Source organism: Betta splendens, chromosome 13 (assembly GCF_900634795.4).
Source record: "Betta splendens chromosome 13, fBetSpl5.4, whole genome shotgun sequence".
Taxonomy (NCBI): domain Eukaryota; kingdom Metazoa; phylum Chordata; class Actinopteri; order Anabantiformes; family Osphronemidae; genus Betta; species Betta splendens.
This window is the reverse complement of record NC_040893.2, coordinates 13437296-13455929: the sequence shown is the minus strand read 5'-3', so window position 1 is coordinate 13455929 and position 18634 is coordinate 13437296. Positions and strand designations below refer to the sequence as shown.

Below are 18634 nucleotides of genomic sequence, written 5' to 3'. Positions count from 1 at the left end.
GCCAACATTTTAATATTAAAATTTAGACTAATCTCTGGAAGGCACAGCTGTTCAGCACTGCTTTTGCCTTTGCCATAACAAATATTGCACCAGATGACGCACACATGTGGACTGAGCACAACAAACGACTGAGCCATCGATAGTCATGACATAATCAATACATGCGCATGTTGCTATCACTTATTCTTAGGATCATAATCTGTGATCGTGCTGGTCAATACCTGCACTTTGGCTGCATGGGAGTGTTGCTTTTGCGTCCTTCCGTCTGACTGACCCACGTGAACCATGGCTGATGGAAAAGATGATGGTTTGAAGAATCATGATGATGATGGATGATGGTTTGACATTTAAAGCCCTTTACAGAGCTACAGAAAGTGAATGTGTGGGCGACTTACAGTACATGTTGCATCAAATGCAGAAGTGCCTGTATTACGTACAGCAGTTGATAAAGCAATCCTAATGTGTTCAATGCGGACTTACTCGTGTTTTACAGTAAGTCCACATTAATGCACAGAGATGAGTGAAGTCAATGTTTAATTTTAGGGCAACTTGTAAGAAATGAAAAATGTGGAATGTGTTGAATGTGTTGAATGTGCAAACATGGGAGAGGCAGTCAAATATTCTTGTGGCTGAACCTGCCAGGCTACAAGAAGGGCACGTAAACACAGAGGCAACACAAAGAGTCAGGACAGCCTTTCGTAACAGGATCATAGCTGTGTGTAGGTCGGTTTTTGTGGTAACCCCTGGTTACATCTGCTTTATTGTCCAAAACAGTCAAACGGCTTCGCTAGTTGGGAAATAAACATAAAGCGGAATCACAACCGAGATTAATTTGCGAAACCTTTCTGTTGCGAGACACCGATTTAGATAGCAGTGGCTGAAAGGTCTCAGGTTGCAGTGAAAACATTGTTTTAATTGATGCTTTTGTGTCGGTGTGACTGTGTAGATAAGACATTTTTATGTGGGATAATAAAAAAATCCTTTGATTTGCTGATACAACATATGAACATCATATGTTAATGATTCATTTAGCAGAAAGCAGCGATGGGCCTGTTGGACTCCCTCAGATCCCTTGGTCCCTGGTAGTGGGCAAATATTTATTCACTGTATTATTCAAAAACAATGTTGTTGCCAGTAGATGCATTACAAATAAAGTTTAAACATATTTTCAATAAAAAAAACTACCAAAGCAACCAAAGATCAAGTGTGTTAATAAATACAAATGCACAATAAATCTGATAGACGCTGTTTTCTAACTTAAGGACTAGAACAGACACCTTTCAGACACTTTAATTGTAACTTGCACAACAGGGACTCATGTTATTAAGTAATAGCAAGACTTAACTCATTGTGCAACAACTGTAGAGGTGTCATTAGAGTAAGTTATCACTGTACTGTAGCTCTGTTCACCTAGAGAAGCCAGCACAGTTTACAGTTTGTGAACTGCTGAAGCAAGTGATGCTGTGAGGAAGAAGAAGGAAGTTCGCCTTCAACAGAAGCAGATTAGGTGAGTGGAGCATTTTTCTTTTCCAGTTTTTTTGGTCATTTTATTGCTACCAGTGGTGTTGTCCCCCTTTTCTGCTTCCTTATCGCCTGTATTGATCTGGGACACTGTGCCCTGGGCTGTGGAGGAGGGGGCTCATGTTGTTTCACCAAGTTCCAAAGATCACTGTGACGATATACAAACAGATTGGACTCTTCAGGATCGTTTAAGGGAACGAATCCTCATCTGAACTAGAGCTTAAGACAATAAAAGCCCTTTTCTATTATTCTTCTCTTCTCTTGTTTTGCCTTTTTCTTTTCCACTCTTCACTAAACGTATTCGTCTCCCTCGCTGTACCTGCCGTAACTTGCCCCCCCCCCCCCCTCCCATTCACTACCACCACGTTGCACTGTGCGTGTTTTGATGCAACCCGCGCTGTGCACATGTGCTGTTAAAATAGAACATATAATCATGAACAAAGACAATAATAATAAGTAAAATACAGTCTGATAATGTTGTGATGTGTCTGTTGGCCAAAACCCAGCTTCATGCACATCACTGTTAGCCCACAGGCCATTCACATCAATGCACCCACAGAATTAGGATGTGTCTGGATTTGCCTCGATCAAACCTCATTGTGTGTGAACTCCGGCGCTCGCAACACATCACCGCTCACTTTGATGATACAATCAAGATCCTGCAAACGCATTTGAGCAACGATTTCCGAGGCAGCAACGACGACCTCAAAACCCCTGGCGCTGTGGGACGACCCGTCCAGACGCAGACGCGACCTTATCTAGACACAACAAGGCTGCAGGTCCACGATAAGGCTCCATGACGTGTGGCAACAGGTTTTTGGTGCGAAAGCAAGAACTGGAGGGAAGAACGAATTAAGAAACTGTCAAAATGCTAAAATAATATAAGCAAAAAAAAAAAAAACCCAAAAAAACAAGTCTTTGTGTCACGTAAGAAGTTAATGTTTAACACATGTTCCTGAACCAGGACCTCAAATCACTGAAAGTGAAGGAAAAGCCCAACCTGATTTTCCACTGGTCATTTCAGGCTTCTTCAGTGATTCAATCCAGCAGCCACAGCCGCTGTTGCACATTTTATGATGATACTCGTGCTTTTATTTTATATTTTACAGCATGTCTTAATTCCTTTACTTGCTAGTCCTTCCTCCTCCGTGTGTCAGCCTATTATCTGCTGCACACAGAGTTCCAGAGAACCACAGCCAGCGGTAAAGGCTTTCCAGATGTTCCCTCTGGGACACAACTCCAGTTGCGTTCATGCGTAACGGTGCAAAGAATCGCGATGTGCTGGCGATCGCACCTCAACGCCATCCGCAAGCACTGATTCAGCTCGTGCGTGATGCGCGGCGCTGGTTTCTGGTTCAGTTCCGTCCAGGAAGCAGACAGGGCGAGTATCGAGTATATATTTTTTTTTTTATTCACACGCGCATGCGGGCTTGTGCCTGAGAGGACGGGCCGAGAGAGACACACGCAGAGATAAAGAGAGAGAGCGCGTTCCAGTAAACCGTTATATCTACACGCCAGGCTGCGACCTTGCGCTCTGCGCGCAAACTCTGCGCCTCCGCTGCGTGAACTTTAGCGATCTCAACACGCCGCTGCTTTTTTTCTTCTTTTTTCCTCCTGCGTGTGCGCCGCGGCCAGACGCGTTTTCCCCCCCGCGTTCCCACGCATCGAGCACCACCCGGAGCCACGCGAACTTCTTCGCAACATCCTCGCCCAGCGGCACCGCGACGGGCTCGGTCCCGTCGGCCGACGCTCATCTGCCGGTAAGAAGCGCCGAGTTGCGTGGAGGCGAAACGACAGTGATCTGTTGCGACTGGCCTCGTTAGATCCCTCGATGTCAGACTCAGTTTGTGCCATGTGTGTCGCCGTGGTCAGTTGTGTTATCCTACATTCCTTTAAATGGGTTGTGGGTGGAAACACCAGGCTGCATTGAAAAGGAAAAACGTGTTTTCTAACTTATTTCCCTCTTTGTCTCTCTTATTAAATATGCCAGCAACAATCAGTTACATTGACTTAAAATGATCTCAGCACCTCTAAGGAGCTTTGCTTTACTACTATTTTAGTCACATTAGGCTTTATTGAGCTGCGTGTGTAATGGATGCACACACACCTATCACGCTCACTTAGATTCAGATCTATGGCCAGGCTTCGCTCTTTAGGGCAGTGACTCCTGCGTGATGGTCCTTGAATCATTCACTGGTTGCCCTCAGCTCGGATACGTGGAGGCCGGGTTAAACAAACGTTAGGCGGTTTCATAGAAAGCTGTGTAGCAGTAGCTGACCCATATTAAGAAAGAAAGAGCTCCATTTATCTGCCAACCGACAAACAGCAAACAGGCGAGAACCTATCGACTGAAGGTAAATCGCCTTGAAAAGATAAGCGTCAGATGAAGACTCATCCAGGTGGTTTTTCACTGCGTCCTCTCTGCTCCGTCCACGGGCCGTGCCGGTTCTGGCTCGGTGCCACGTCCTAACCGGGGTCAGCGCCGGGGAGACGTACAGTAGGTCTGTGGACAGGAAGTGGAAAGATGAGGCACCATGAGTCAGTGTGAGCTTAGTTTCTCCTAAAGGTCGTCACTAGCTGCACAGTTACTCACAGGCGTAATCATAAAGCTTTATTATAGTCATTTGGGATTAAGGCGCATTATATGGATTCTAATCCATTGCCACCAGTTCCACCTCTTGTTAATCGCACACTGTTGTGGTGACATTCCTCTTAGACTGTTGTTTTCAGTGAGTGTAGTGGACGCTAGGGTTTCCTTTTTCACAGATGTCACATTTAATGGGGTTTAGAGACATTTAGCACATGGCAATTTGCAAAAGAGCTGAAACACCACGATATCCCCTCAGCAGTGACCCACTCCTGCTTAAATCTATCAATCTGGCTACAAAAAAAAAAAAGATGGACACACATCTGTCTGGTAATCATCCTACAGTGAAAGCCCAGAGGTCTCCAGAGTCTCTCAGCAGGAAGAGTAGAGATTTATGGCATCATGTCAAGCCTTGTGAGAGGAGGTCTGCAGAGCTGGAGCACGAGTGGGCAAACCAGGCAGAGTCCTGAGGGTCCGCGGTGGCTTTGGGTCTCGTTAGCGGTACATGCGTCTCTGTTTGTGACCGTGCACAACCAAATCAGAACCTTGCCCAACCCCAAGGCCCTGTTTTATTCCAGCAGTCCTGAAGTAAACAAGAAAGAAGATCTGTTTCAAACGCAAGCCTCTAAATAGAAAATGGCTTTCAATACTGATGTTCGCTCACTTTTACTATTCAGATCTGTCTCAGATCATCCCCCACAAACAATGCACACAGATCTGAGGTCATTACTGAGTCACTAAAAGGCTTCAAGGAAAATCTAGACACAGTCTTTTCTTTGATACAATGAAATTCTTAATGATTTCATCATTCATTCAGTTTTATCCTATACCATAAGATAACTGGTATATTTAAATGGTGTTGAAAGTACAGCACATTGCAGATATACAGTATAACGTGTTACTGTATAGTTTAAATGAGGAAGAAGTCTTTGTCTATCAAAACAATACTGAAAGTGAACAAACCTTCGAGTTTTACAGACCTAATAACAAACAGATTGGTCTCCAAAGAAGTCTGAGTCACAAGTGACTGCGATGCTGTGCAAACATTCTGCACAAACACACGCTGTGAGTAACTGTGGTTTTGACAGCTCCGGCCCTGCTTGTCATCCAGCCGTCCCTGCCCCGTCCGCAGGATTACCTGTTTCAGGTGCGTCCAGCAGACGCTGTACCTGCGGGGACGCTGGGAGAACAGGCAGGGCTGTGCAGGCTGCACACATGCTTTTAGTTATTAACTACTATAATGAGACCTATCTGACACACGGAGCACCTGCATTTCAGGTAACTAACGGCTGCAGACAGTGCCTTGGCATCATCACGAAGAGCTGACTGATTATAAAGGATGGTTACTTATTAACATGCTTCTAAAGAAAAACGCCAGTGGTAAATGCCTTGGGGACTTTTGAAACACTTGTTTTCTATTAACAATAATGCAAATAGCAACTATTATTGAACTATTATTCAAGTGAATTACAATTAACATTGTGTGAAAATAACATTATTTCATGTCAATGTTGACACGGTAATAGAAAAAAAGTCCAGTCCAGGCATTTCGACATTCTTTTTGGCTGGTTCTGGTGCTTCTAGTGGGACTTCTATCACTTTTAGCTGACCATTATCTGATGAAGTCATTATTTATCAGTAATAGTAAAGTGCTTCATTATTGCTTTTTCACTAATGCAATCCACTCATGAGCAGCTATCTCAACAATGAACAACTGTTTCATCAGAAATCTTATTCCTAATCTTATACTAACTGGTCTGACTGGTTTCCATACAATGGATTACATCCAATGGAATGTGAATTGAGTGATTGGGACTTTTCAACTAGTCTCGGTTGTTGCTTGGTTCATGCATGTTCAGGATTCTCATATGTGAATATGTACATACTGGTTATTAATATGCAGATATTAATACACGTTCAACAGGCAGTGAGCGCTAATCGACTGCCGTACCCACGTTGTGCTGCTGAAGGTTCCTTTTTCATTCGCTTTCCCAGAGCAAGTTGATTGTATTCAGTAATTTCTTTGAAAGCTTTAGAAATGGTCCCAGATTTAGCTCTCCTGATGAGATTAAATCCTGGGATTATGTTCTGTAGAGGTGATTCTCACACATCCACAGCAAAAAAAATCTGTTGCCAGGTACATTTAGAGGCAAAGATCATTTCTGTAAGGTCAATAACACAACATACAAAACACCTATTAAAGAGTTAGACACCTACAGTATCATTAGACATTAGCCCCGTTAATGACATCATCAGCACATCATCAGCCTCATTAAGCAACACAGCCTTATTTTGAAATGTGGTTGAAAGGAAGTCGACCTAATGCTTGCCAGAGTTTTCCCGTGAGCTGCTGCTGCCGAAATCACTTCCTCTGAGCTGTTCCATAAAAGCCGCCTGACTCATTCTTAATCACTACGGTGTGTGGCTGAGCTCTTTAAGTGGGCCTTCTTGCAGCAGGGCTCTGAGAACATGTGTGCTGAAGGGCACTTCTGGCAGGGCTGAACCTCACCGTGCTCCTTTGGTCCATTACACGTCGAAGACTGCTGTCGACGTCAGTTCTCTGCACAACGTGCTTTAGGCTTCACACACACACACACGCACACACACACACACACACACACACGCACACACACACACACACACACACACACGCACGCACACACACACACACGCACGCACGCACGCACGCACGCACGCACACACACACACACACACACACACACACACACACACACACTTGTACTTACGTCAAAGTGAGGACCTCCATTGACATAATGCCTTCCCTGACACCTTACCCTAACCCTAACACACAACCAAAGGCAGACGTCTCATCTTTGCTCTAATCCGAACCAAAACTCTAACCACAGCCCTAAAATTACATCTTAACCCTCAAACAGGCCTTCAAAGAAGTGAGGACCGGCCAAAATGTCCTCACTTTGTCAAAACGTCCTCACTTTGGCAGGGAAACACATTTTTTTGGTTCTCACCTTGATGCAAGTACAAGTACAAGTACAAGTACAAGTACACACACACACACACACACACACACACACACACACACACACACACACACACACACACACACACTTACTGTACTGTACTCACAGCTGGGGACTGTGTTGCTCAGCTTGTGCGGCGCCTGTGGTCTCTGTCTGTGCTCCTGGGAGCTGCGTGTTGATGAGCACCAGTGGACACAAAAGTGCTGATGTCATTATTGACATGCATTTCTATAGGATTGGAATTAAAACTTAATAAAAAACTACAGTGTCAGTGTACAGTGCTTACACAATCATGTTTTCTTTTGCTCTTTTTATTTGAGTTCTGCCATCAGGTCCCTGTAGAGCGTTGAGAACATGTTGTCGACGTGTCGTTTTAAATATTTAACATTTGCTTTGGTCTCTTTTTGTTTTTTTACTACAGGGAGAAGCCTGGAGTCATTACATCAGAGTCACCGAGGACAAGGCCTCTGGAAATGAAAGAGGGAAAAGGTAAAGATGTTGCAGTAATGCATTTAGCGCTGCCTGGATCAAACCTGGGCATGGTTCTGTGTTCAGGCCCGTGTTCCAGAGGAACCTCTGCCAAGAGCAGCTCTTACTGTAATAACCGCATGCAGCCATGATCTGACCTTTGTGATATAATATTTGCATTTGGCCAAAATGTTGAAGACAATCATGGTATTAAACCCCCAAACAACTGACGTGATATAACCTGTGATGCAACACATGAAAGTGGGAAAAGCGCCTCTCCACATTCCTCAGTCTCTACAGTATATCATTTGCTGAACAATAACGGCCCAGCGTCACATCCAGCTCGTGATGAAGACGCAGACACTCCCAAGCCACTATCTGCTGCAGCTGCTGCACATAGATAGTGAATATCAGTGTGCTTTGATGGGAGGGGCCTGGGTGTGCACCCACTTTCAATGGAAATCCGCAGCGCATCTCTGTGGTGCCGTTAATCACGTCGCTGCTGCTTTTTGTGGATTCCAGGCCCACGTACAGTATACGTTGCCATGGCGCGTGTTGAAGTAGGTCCTCAGCCGGGCGCCGCAAGGGTCTGGTTCCTCCACTGTAACCGTTTGTAGAGCACGAGGCGCTTCAGGCCTGCAAATTATGAATCAGGAAGAATTCCCTTTAATCTGATCTAAGCCGTAATCCGAACTCTCCAAAGTGCGGCGGAAGCCGGCGTGATGCTGTGGGATTGAATACTGTATATCCTTCACTTCAAGGGCCGAGTGTTTATCGGCCCAGCCTGATCCTCTTAAATCGATCAGCCCTCATCTGCTGCCTCTCCCTCTCACGCTTCCTCCACAGTCTTTCAGGTCTTTGTTTACTGTTCGTCCTCCCGTCGCGTTATTGCTCCCGTAATTGGAATTGCTTTGCTTATCTACCACTCCCTCGTCTGAGCCATTCGTTTACAGTGCGTGCGCGTGAACTATGACTCTATTAATCACTTTATTTCACTGTTGAAGTCTATATCCGATGTGAATCACGCTGTGTGTCTCCTACCAGGATAACCTCATGCACTGCGCAGACATGAGAGGACAGAGGAACATGTGAAGATGTCCAAGAACATAATTAAAAGTGAGCTCTCGTCCCAGATTATCGCATCGCTAACGCTTTAACCACTCGCACGTTTACGCATGCACCTTTCTAATGGCTTCGACCTAAAAACCGACAGAGTACCAACTTGCAAAAGTAGAATTCGCACAATGAGTATAAGGTCAGTGTATTTTGCGGTTGAGTGTGCATCAATGAGGGTTTTATGCACACTGCGACTGGTGCTTATTGTAAAGGTTTCACTCTCAGTTTCGAAATTCTGACCGAAGGTTTCCTGTGAAGTTACCTCAGAGAAGCGGGTGGCAGCTCCTGGGAATTTATGAAAACTCATCTGAGTTTCTCTGTTCCGTCTCAACATCTGTGTTGGATGCCACTTTGTGTGTTAGAATCATACGTCATAGTTAAATGGCGCAGATTGTTCCATAACAGTCCTCCAATTTAATAAATTCAAGCATTTAAAGCCTTTTTTAAAGCCTTTTTTGATGAGTCCGTTTTTTTAATGCCTCTGTGTTTTTGTCTTTCCTGACTCCAGCATGGTGCCTTAGGCTTCTCCCAGTCCTCTTCTTCTTCATCGTCTTTGTCACATACTACCATTTCCCTGCCGTACTCCAGAGGTAATTACACACAAGCTAACACAGCCACGTCTTTCTTCTCTCTGTCTCCATTACTCTGGGATTGAGGTCACATAATTACAGAAATGCCCATTTCTGGTAAAGACTGAGCCCATGAGGCCTGTGAAGTGCTGAGTCATTAAAAGTTGAGACGACGTCCCACATTTTGCTCATTCAGTGGTCTGTGCTCTTGGTCCATTTAGGCCCTCACACGCCAGTCTTTTTCTTTCTATGTTCTGGGCACAGTGCGCCTTTATGGATTCAGCAGCGTGTCTCATGCCAGTTTGTGGTTATTGCCTGTCTTTCAGGTGCATAAGCAACAGAAAGCCTCTGAACAATAGCAAGTCACTGTGTGGCGGCTGGCAGACGCAGAAGAAGTGGGAGAGCCTGAACTTTAAGTGAGTAACGGCATGTCCGTGTAGGGAGTGGATGGGAAAAAGGTCCACCAGCACTTTTATCACAGAACGCCTCCAGCATTCACTTTCATCTTTATTATTATAGTTTTTCCGTCTGCATCTAACTAGTCCCGCATACTTTAAGCTTCAGAAACCATTCAAATATCAAAACGTGCAGGTCAAACTATGTGTATATTACTGATGAGCAAATTATATATTTGCCAATATATAGCACAATGCCTTGTGGGTGATGCACCATAACAGAAACTGGTGTAAAACCCAGTTAGGCAGGGTTTTTAGCTTTAATAGAATAATTTCTGCTTTTGAATAGTTAATTGTGTAAACCTTTGCTACTAACTAAGCTCTAAACCTTTTTGATTTCTGATTTTGACTGCTTTTTTTTATTATTTAGGACTACTTGATGAGCCCTTTTTGAGTCAGTTCTTTAATTTCAGCAAGTCTTTTTCAAGTTTCCTCCATTTAAAATTCAACTTCTTTAGCTTCTTCTGCAAATATTCAGTGCTCTAAACAATTTCTAATTCATCTATGCTTTACATGCTTGAGCTATTTTCATCTGTTTTAAATGTTTCAGCTACTTTCAGCAATTCTTTAGGAATACATTCAGCATTGAAGCATTCACCGCATTCTCTAATGGAAATGCTTTGTCTAGTTGGAACATAAGATGCCAAGCCCAGTCTTTACCATTCATGAGAAGAAGACTGCATGGTTTATAAAAAAGTTTCCACCCAAGACATTACAGTAAATTTGGTAACTGGAGTGGAATGTGTCGTGACGAAATGAGAATGAGGAGTAAATGTAAAAACCAATATTGACTAAGAATGAGCACATGATAAAGCTGCAGACAATGGCATGTTTGTCCTCTTGCTCCACGGGCTCCAATCTCCTCTCTATTAGTTTATTCAGCTGTATATTTAGTTACGTAGTACAGATACAGACTTGATATTGTCTCCATCTGTGGCGCAGCCTCCTCCAAGGTCAGCACGGTGGAAGCGTCCACGTTCAGACGGAGCTTATGTGAAGGAGCATGCTTTGCATCAGGTCGCCGCCAGTGCTTCCAGTCACAGGGAGGCCCTCCAGGCAGCCACAGTGACATTTCTCTAATTAGACCCCACCCCTGGAGATTTATCCTGAGCCCCTGTGGAGAGCTCGCTGGCACACGAGGATGATAAACGTCTGAGGGAGTGAGTGTCAAAAGCAACTGTAGTCGGAAGCAGGCAGCACAGAGGAGCCGCGTCGTGTTGCAACCTGCCGCGTTCGTCGGACTCTAACAGCTCTGGGAATGGTTTCGTTTCGAATTTGTTTGTGCTCTTTTAATGAGGGGAATATCAATCACATGACTTAATATAAACGCCTGCCTTGTTTATAATGAGTGTGTAGCACCTGTCTAATAGATACCAGAACATCTGGCTGAGTTGGTTTTACAGCTACAGCCTTGCTGCTATTTCTACGAAACAAAACGCTGCTTTGTTCGCCCGCCGCTGCCTCGTGCCTTTTTCACATCCTCCATCGGCCCAGCGCCGCGCGTAACGTTCCAGAACCCAGAAGTATTAATTCCCCTCCTGACATGTGTCCCGCAGCATCAGCAGGCAGACGCAGCTCTTCCTCCAGCTGGAGGACTTCTTCTGGAGGGAGCGTCTGTCGAAGCTGACGTTGCCGTACGGCTTGAAGGGCAGCGGTAGGTTTGACATCATCATCATCATCATCATGCCTCCCTTACAGCACTGTGTTCCAGGATCCTCCTCCTCTAAAGGTGAACCGATTTAATGATCACATTCTCTGTCACATTCTTTTTTCGTTTGTCTTTCCAGAACAGATGCTGCTGAAAGTTCTTGCCATGACCAAAAGTTATGAGGTGCCAGCTCAGATTAAAAAGTAAGTGTGTGCAAACATAGCGAGGTCGTAAATATAGACACTGAGATCATCTAAGAGCTAAAGATGCAAACAAAAAGGTGGTTCGCGTTTATGCAGAGTCAGCAGAAAGCACGTTTAAGGGCACTTATTTAGTGCTAAAGAGCAGCTCAGAAAATTGCAGGCTGCAGGTGGGTCAACGAGCAGCCATGTCGCCCTTTAACCCTTTGCGTGCATGTGTCGTGTGTCTCCACAGGCTTGAATGCAGAACCTGCGTAGTCATAGGCAACGGCTTCGCCATTAAAAACAGCTCCCTGGGAAGCACCATCAACAAATATGATGTAGTCATCCGGTAAGCGAGCACCGTACCACACTAACTGTTCTTATTCTGTATATAACTGGTTACTAAACAACCGTCCCAGGCATCGACTGTGTGACGCTACAAACACGTCATCTTAGCAGCTAGCCTTGTGTCGATCCCTATTGTTTTAAGGAGAAATCAAAGCATGTCGTTTACTCAGCATTTTTCTGCAGATATGACTCAACAGCCTTGGAATGGACACATTTAGAGTATTTATAAGCCTCTTTCAAATAGCCAGAATTTGGCCTCACCACAATGCATTTTTCTTCCACCCCCCCCTCCTTTTCCCCCCACAAATCTGGCCTGGTCACAGTGCATCTCTCCCACTCCTCCCAGTAGCGAATCGCTCCCTTGGCCAATTAGAGTGAGGTCGTTGACATTTAGAATCCAGTGCAGACCTGAGCGTTCGACATCATCGGGGCCGTTTGGGTCACAGACGTGCAGCTATAGTCTGGTGAAGCCTGTCCAGATTCTCATTGAGTCTCCGTCCACTGTGATAACTGTTCAGTGACTGAATAAACCATGATCAGACTTTTAATGAACAGCATGGACATTTTCTGGAACGAAGCATTTACATGTTTAATAATTTACTCATTTAGCGAGTTTCCTCACTTCCTATTGTGTGTTTCGCTGTTAGGTTGCAGGACAGTAACGTCATGTGCTTAGTTTAATGTGATAGGGTTGGAAGGTTCATTGTCTTCGTTTTAACCCATTACTAAAACAGAGTGATTCATCTCATCACTCACATTGTAAACACTGAATAACTATTTAGGGCTTGTAGCTACTGTATAAGAGCAGTGAGTTCACGTGTGATATGACTTAAACCTACAGTTGGTTCTGTTGCCATGAATGAGCCTGTAAACCCTGAGGTGCAGTAACATCCTGAAATAGAGAGAAGCTCTATTAACACTTCCTGCCACAAAGTGAAGCTCTAATGAATGCAACAGGATGTAGGTTGATACTAACAGCAATACAAAGCTATGAGGATCGCCAGTTTACTGGATGCCACCCCTTCTGTCCTGCCTCAGGTTGAACGATGCCCCAGTCAGAGGCTATGAAAGCGACGTAGGCAACAAGACCACCATGAGGTTCTTCTACCCGGAGTCGGCCTCCTACGACCCCACAAAGCACAACGAGCGCGACACACTTATGGTGCTGGTGCCTTTCAAGCAGCAAGATCTACGCTGGCTCAAAGAGATCCTCTATAATGAGAAGAGGGTACAGGATTTGTGTGAGAATGCTCTTTCTCTCTCACACACACACACACACACACACACACACACACACACACACACACACACACACACACACACACACACACACACACACACACGCACACACACACACACACACACACGTGCTTGCCATCTCACAAGCTTACTTCCTCTCTCGCTGCCTCGCGTAAACACGCTGCTTTTAGCTTCTCTTCCAGGTTTTGTCTCTCATCTGTCTCAAAAACAAATGCTTAAAGGGTCTGGCTTCAGCGATGCCAGCCGGTGAATGTATTTTCCATGGTCTGCCGTTCCTCACTCTGTTGCTCCCGGCATCTCCGGCCTCCTACTGCTAATAGTTGCAGGGTCATTACCCGCTAATTTGCTCATTGATTTAGTTGCCTCCAGACATGAGCGACTCATAGCTTCCATTGCGTCTGTGTTTGTGTGAGTGCCCTCAAAAGCATTAATTTGATGCCTTTCTGTCCTTCATCCGATTCGGCCTCCAAACATCCTGTCTCTTATCTCTCGTCCTTCTTTGTGTGCACGTCGCAGGTCAGGAAAGGCTTCTGGAAGCCCCCTCCTCAGATCTGGCAGGGTGACGTCAGTAAAATAAGAGTGCTGGACCCTCACTTTCTGTGGCAGACCGCGGGGACGCTGCTCCACATCCCTCTGGACCCCAAGAGCAAGCAGGTGAGGCGCGCTCCCCCTCCGCCTCCCATGCTAACGCTAACAGGCCTCGTTCGCCGCAGCTTCTCGAGTGCTGTTTACTGTGGGAGGCACTGCTCCTGACATGTGGCAGGGTCAGCGGTGAGTTCTGTGGCTCCAGTTACTGCACAACACGACATTTACCCCCCCCCCCCCCCCCCCCGCCTGGCATTCTGGCCTCTCCTCACCAGATAGGCCTCCTCGCGTCCGCAGATCCGTGGAAATCCATCGGCTTTTGAAAGAAATTGCCCGAATTCTAAGCAGATGCGCAAAAAGGCTGTTTATGGGGACGTGTGGCTTTTCGACATAAAACATGAAACCAGAAAAGACACAAACCTGGGAGGAACACAGGCGAAGCATAGCTGCAAACAAAGCAGAGGAACATGGGTTGCGCAATGACTCGGACACTTCTCACACTGTGCCATTAATGTGTTTTCTATTTTCACAAATTGGACCTCGGTTCGTCGCTGGCCGAGGCATCAACATGTGGAATACGAGGGTTTTTACTGGCTCTTTGTTTCCCGTAACACAGTGTGGCTGGCTGTGATCCGTGGGGCCTGGGCTCAGCCTTGTTGCTTCTGCCTGCTCCCCTCTCCTGAGCCCTTTTTGTGTGAGCGCGATGGGGGTGTCGCCCTGTCGGGCTGCCGCACCAACACAATTGGCTGGTGCGCGGGAGGAGCGGGCGGGCGGTGGGAATGCAGCGGGGCCGCCGAGGTTGGAGGGAGGTCGGAGGAGGAGAAAGGTGGAGGAATGAAGCCGCGGAGCGACTAAATACGCCTTGCGCAACTGTCAGAGCATCGTGGACGCACATTAACACACAGACGTATGCACGCACGCACCCCGACAGGCCTCGTTTTGACGCCCTCGTGCACTTTCCTCCGCTCGACCTCCACACGACATTCTTCCGCTCACACGTGCACCCGCTTAATGCTCTTATGTTCCCGCCGGCCGCCTCGCGCAGGCTCAGGCTGAGCCGCAGTGGGTCTGGCCTGCGTTGGCGACAACGCGCAGCCCCTCTCGCTCCCCTCTCACCAAGGCGCCAACGGGCCCGCGTCCAAACTATGCGCGGGTCCGCTCCGCTGCAGAGCTGCGCTCCGGCCCCTGTGCCGGCGACTGCGTGAGGTTAATGGACTCAGAATGTCAGCTGTGGCCCATTTGCAGGACGCTCGTCGGGTTCTGAGTATCTCACTGATCCGTTTGAATGTGGCGTTAGAGACGGGGGCGTGACAGAGGCTGCTTCTTCGCCATGCTCGCGTTATAGTCAGGCCTCCTTCCACTTTAACCTTGAACACAGTTCAAGAGACTCTGTACAGTACGTTCATGTGCTGTCATTCACACATCTCGCACACCTACACACCCACCGCTTCTACATGTGGGAGGTGACAATGTGAGAGCTCAACTGAGACAACAACTAAAAACGTAACAGGAAACATTCCACAAACTGTCCTGTCGTTTTAGTTATTGCATCTTTCTGTTCTTTGTCACTGCCTTAAGCAAGGGATGACTTGAAAAGAATCCAGGGACTTTACAATGTTTAACAACAAGGAGAGAAAAACCCGCTGCTCAGTGGAAACACACAGTTTAGAGGCCGGCGATACCTTCAGGACTGCAGCGAGTGCGATGAGGACGCCTCTGTAAAGCACATGTAGGTGGAATACAGCGCGGCGGCATGGGTGTGGCTTGTGGTAAAGGATGTGGGGGCAAAGAATGTGTGCAGGTATCTTAATGTGCATATAAGTGGGAAGATTTCATGACGCGTGTGATGGGAAGAATCAGTCGCCAGTCCTAGGTTCATGCACCAGCAGGGAGGCGGAACACACATGTCCATGCAGGCAGCGATCCTGCTGAGGAAAACAATGACATCATCAAATTGTGCACAGGTGAGGGATTCGGAACAGCTGCCGGGAGAGCGTTGACGCTCCTTAAACGTCCGGTGATGTCTAACAGTAGAGAGAATCCCACACAAAACTGAACTGGGGTCTGCAGCCGGACTCAAAGTGTGGAACTCAGATTCGATCTCGTCTTGTCGCGGCTGAAGCCTTTGAGACGCGCGAAGATGTTGCACATCAAAGCTTTTGTTTTGTTTGTCACGCCGAGTCAGAGTAGGCACACAGGATGGGTCTGCTGAGGAAATGAGCTTTCACAAACGGGGTTGTGAAAGTCGAGTCACCAAAGGTCACAGAAGCAGTGGTGATACTTCACGTGTTCCCTCTTCTGACAGGAGCTTTTTGAACATTGACATCTGCGTATAATCGGAGAGAAACATGTATGAAAAGTGCATTCAAATAATCTGTTATTTCTTATTTGTGTATTTAATGCTACAGTATAATAAAGACTGTAGCAATAGGCGTGAGGCAAGAAAAGCTATTACAGGTGTTGTGGTTCATTGTAGCTTCCTCAAACCTACGCTTTGATGGAACATACAGACATATACGCGGTTATTTATGAGGTCAACCTAGATTTAAAATTAAATTAATTATAAAAGACAAATTCATCTTTCAAAATTTGCACCTGTGGCTTTGTCAGAGATGTCGTTTTAGAACCAAATAGTAGATGATACAATCACACAAGCTTCTTTATATGAGAGAGGAGCCTCTGACATGCGAAGACGACTCCCGGCGCTTTGATCAGAACAGAACAGAGATTCATATTGTGGCTGGAGATAACGTGCTCTGATCTGAGCGCTGGCCTGGATTGCCCACTGGCTGCTGGCACCAAGGGTGCATTTCTTTTGCTAAGGCCCAGCTAAGGCAGCCAGTAAGCTGCTGGAATGTCTGCAGTGTAGAGCCAGAACAGAAACAGTGCTGAGGATTAAACATTGAATAAATGCAGAAGTTAAAATACAGTGTTCGTATAATTCCTGGTTTTCACATTAGGCTCAGGCTGAATAGGGTGACTGCAATTAAAAATCGATATAATTCTGAAGGAATGGGACATTGCACTGTATTACAAGAAATGAACGGTACTGAGCAGGTGTCTGCTGCCACCTTGTGGTAGAGTTGCGGACTGCAGTTAAGTTGTAGCATTAGGATGAAGTTTTTTAATATTATTATTATTTTTTACCTTCTCAAATAAAAGCCATGCTGAGAAAATGTCCCTTATGGACCCGCGTGTGTTTACTTGGTGGCCATGTTTGCTTTATGCTAGTGCTTTTTAGTCAACTCTTTTCAGCTTTACTGACAGATGTCAGAACTCTAACCAGTGTAAACTTGAATTCATTGCAGGAGGATTCATTAGTTGTTTGTGTTGCAGAACCCAGTGCATCCTACCACGGGGATCCTCGCTGTCTTTGTTGCCCTGAACTACTGTGATGTGGTCCACATTGCTGGTTTTGGATACCCGGATTCAAGGAGCTACAGGCAACCGATCCACTACTATGGATATGAAACCATGAAGTCTATGAAGGTAGGAGCCTCCACTGTTCTATTGAGATTGTCTGATCCTTTATTTCACAAAATATATCATACTGTGTGACCACACATCTAGTGAGGAAATCTAGAATGTCTGTGACGACAGAAATAACAATAAGAACAGAAAGTTGGGCTGACAAATGTTAGCACTAAAGAAGGTATTATGTGGACTCATTTAGAAAGTAAAGAGGGCCTGCTGCGCTGGTTTTTCCAATAAATCCATCTATAAAAGTGTTTAAAGGCTGTCAGCTGATTCTAATGTGTATTTCACATGTTCCAGCATGAACTCTGTCACATCTGCCAGGCTTTTGACCACTAGATGTCTCAATAGACCGTGCATGTCATGACTCAGAGTTCTAAGGGAAAAGCACATGGTGATGGCTATTAAGTGGAACACAGACCTCCTCTGAATGGCGCGACATCTAATCTAAACATGCAGTGACCAAAGCAGCCTGCTCATTCACTCATTCTCCCCCTGTTGCAGAACTCCTACCACGACGTGAATCACGAGGCCGAAACTTTAAAACGACTAGAGGAATCTGGGGCTATTTCGTTCCTGCACCAACGTTTATGACACACTTCTACCAGTTTTATTGAAATCATAAAGATACACTTGAATTTGGTCATCTGATCCAGTCTAGACCTTAATGTGCCTTCTGGCTTTTTGCTGGTACACTAAGTCATCACTTGGCGACAGTGTTAAAAATGTAGCTTTGAATAACTTTTACCTCTCTGGCACCTTTACTCAGCAGATCTGAATATCACGAGAACCAACTTAACTGCCTTTCTTTGGATGTGTGACGATGGCCCAGTGTTTTCAAAAGTGTTTTCGAGTGTCCTGTAAAACTAATCATATGTACAATGATATGAGATTCATTTTCAGTCATGTGCGTTAGGCTTTAAATCTGTTTTACAGTGAAAAATGTTACATTCTCTGTAGTTTTAGGGACTTACTTTGAACAAACACTTTTGTTTAATTGAATGGATCAGACTGTTGATTGATTACAATATTATATATTTATAAATGAAGTGAAACTCGAATTGTGCACAACCGTGAGAGTATGAATTCGTGTGTTGCTTTGTTTCTTTATTTATTTAATCTTTTTTGTTTTTCAGAAATGAATGGTACCACTGGATATTTTTTATTGTACAAAATGAAATACATTTATTTGTAATAAAAATCAATGAGAATGAATTTTATAGCATTTGTTGTCTTCTGCCAAGTCACAGTCGAGCATTTCCACATCGCTTTGACTCATACCTCAGATGTCACTACACAGGCCTAAGTGGGGCTGAGTGTAATGACACTGCAGTGTCATTTCCTGTGTATACTGTGCCATACCGCTGTCCACCACTAGGGGGCGGACAGACTCTGCTCCGTGCATATTATACAGGCCATATT

The 18634-nt window shown here is 45.5% G+C and overlaps 1 protein-coding gene across 2 annotated transcripts; it reads left to right on the top strand.

Annotated features, from left to right (window-relative positions):
- The first annotated feature begins 3020 nt into the window (after positions 1–3020).
- Positions 3021–18427, top strand: st3gal4 (ST3 beta-galactoside alpha-2,3-sialyltransferase 4). 2 transcript variants are annotated; one of them, XM_029170818.3, is made up of 12 exons: positions 3022–3281; positions 7529–7596; positions 8620–8691; positions 9200–9281; positions 9587–9676; positions 11272–11369; positions 11503–11566; positions 11799–11894; positions 12932–13121; positions 13670–13807; positions 17075–17227; positions 17717–18427. In XM_029170818.3, exons 3-12 carry the CDS (start codon positions 8670–8672, stop codon positions 17804–17806), a joined length of 1023 nt encoding a protein of 340 aa, XP_029026651.1. In that variant the 5' UTR covers positions 3022–3281; positions 7529–7596; positions 8620–8669; the 3' UTR covers positions 17807–18427. The 2 variants fall into 2 exon arrangements, with proteins under 2 accessions (XP_029026653.1, XP_029026651.1); XM_029170820.3 differs by lacking the exon at positions 8620–8691 and having other exon boundaries at positions 3021–3281.
- Positions 18428–18634: the final 207 nt, after the last annotated feature.

Coding starts and splice junctions, on each gene's coding strand:
- st3gal4 (XM_029170818.3), top strand. CDS start 8,670: ATGTCCAAGAACATAATTAAAA. Junction 11,567..11,798: donor GTGCCAGCTCAGATTAAAAA/GTAAGTGTGTGC, acceptor GTGTCTCCACAG/GCTTGAATGCAGAACCTGCG. Junction 13,808..17,074: donor TGGACCCCAAGAGCAAGCAG/GTGAGGCGCGCT, acceptor TTTGTGTTGCAG/AACCCAGTGCATCCTACCAC.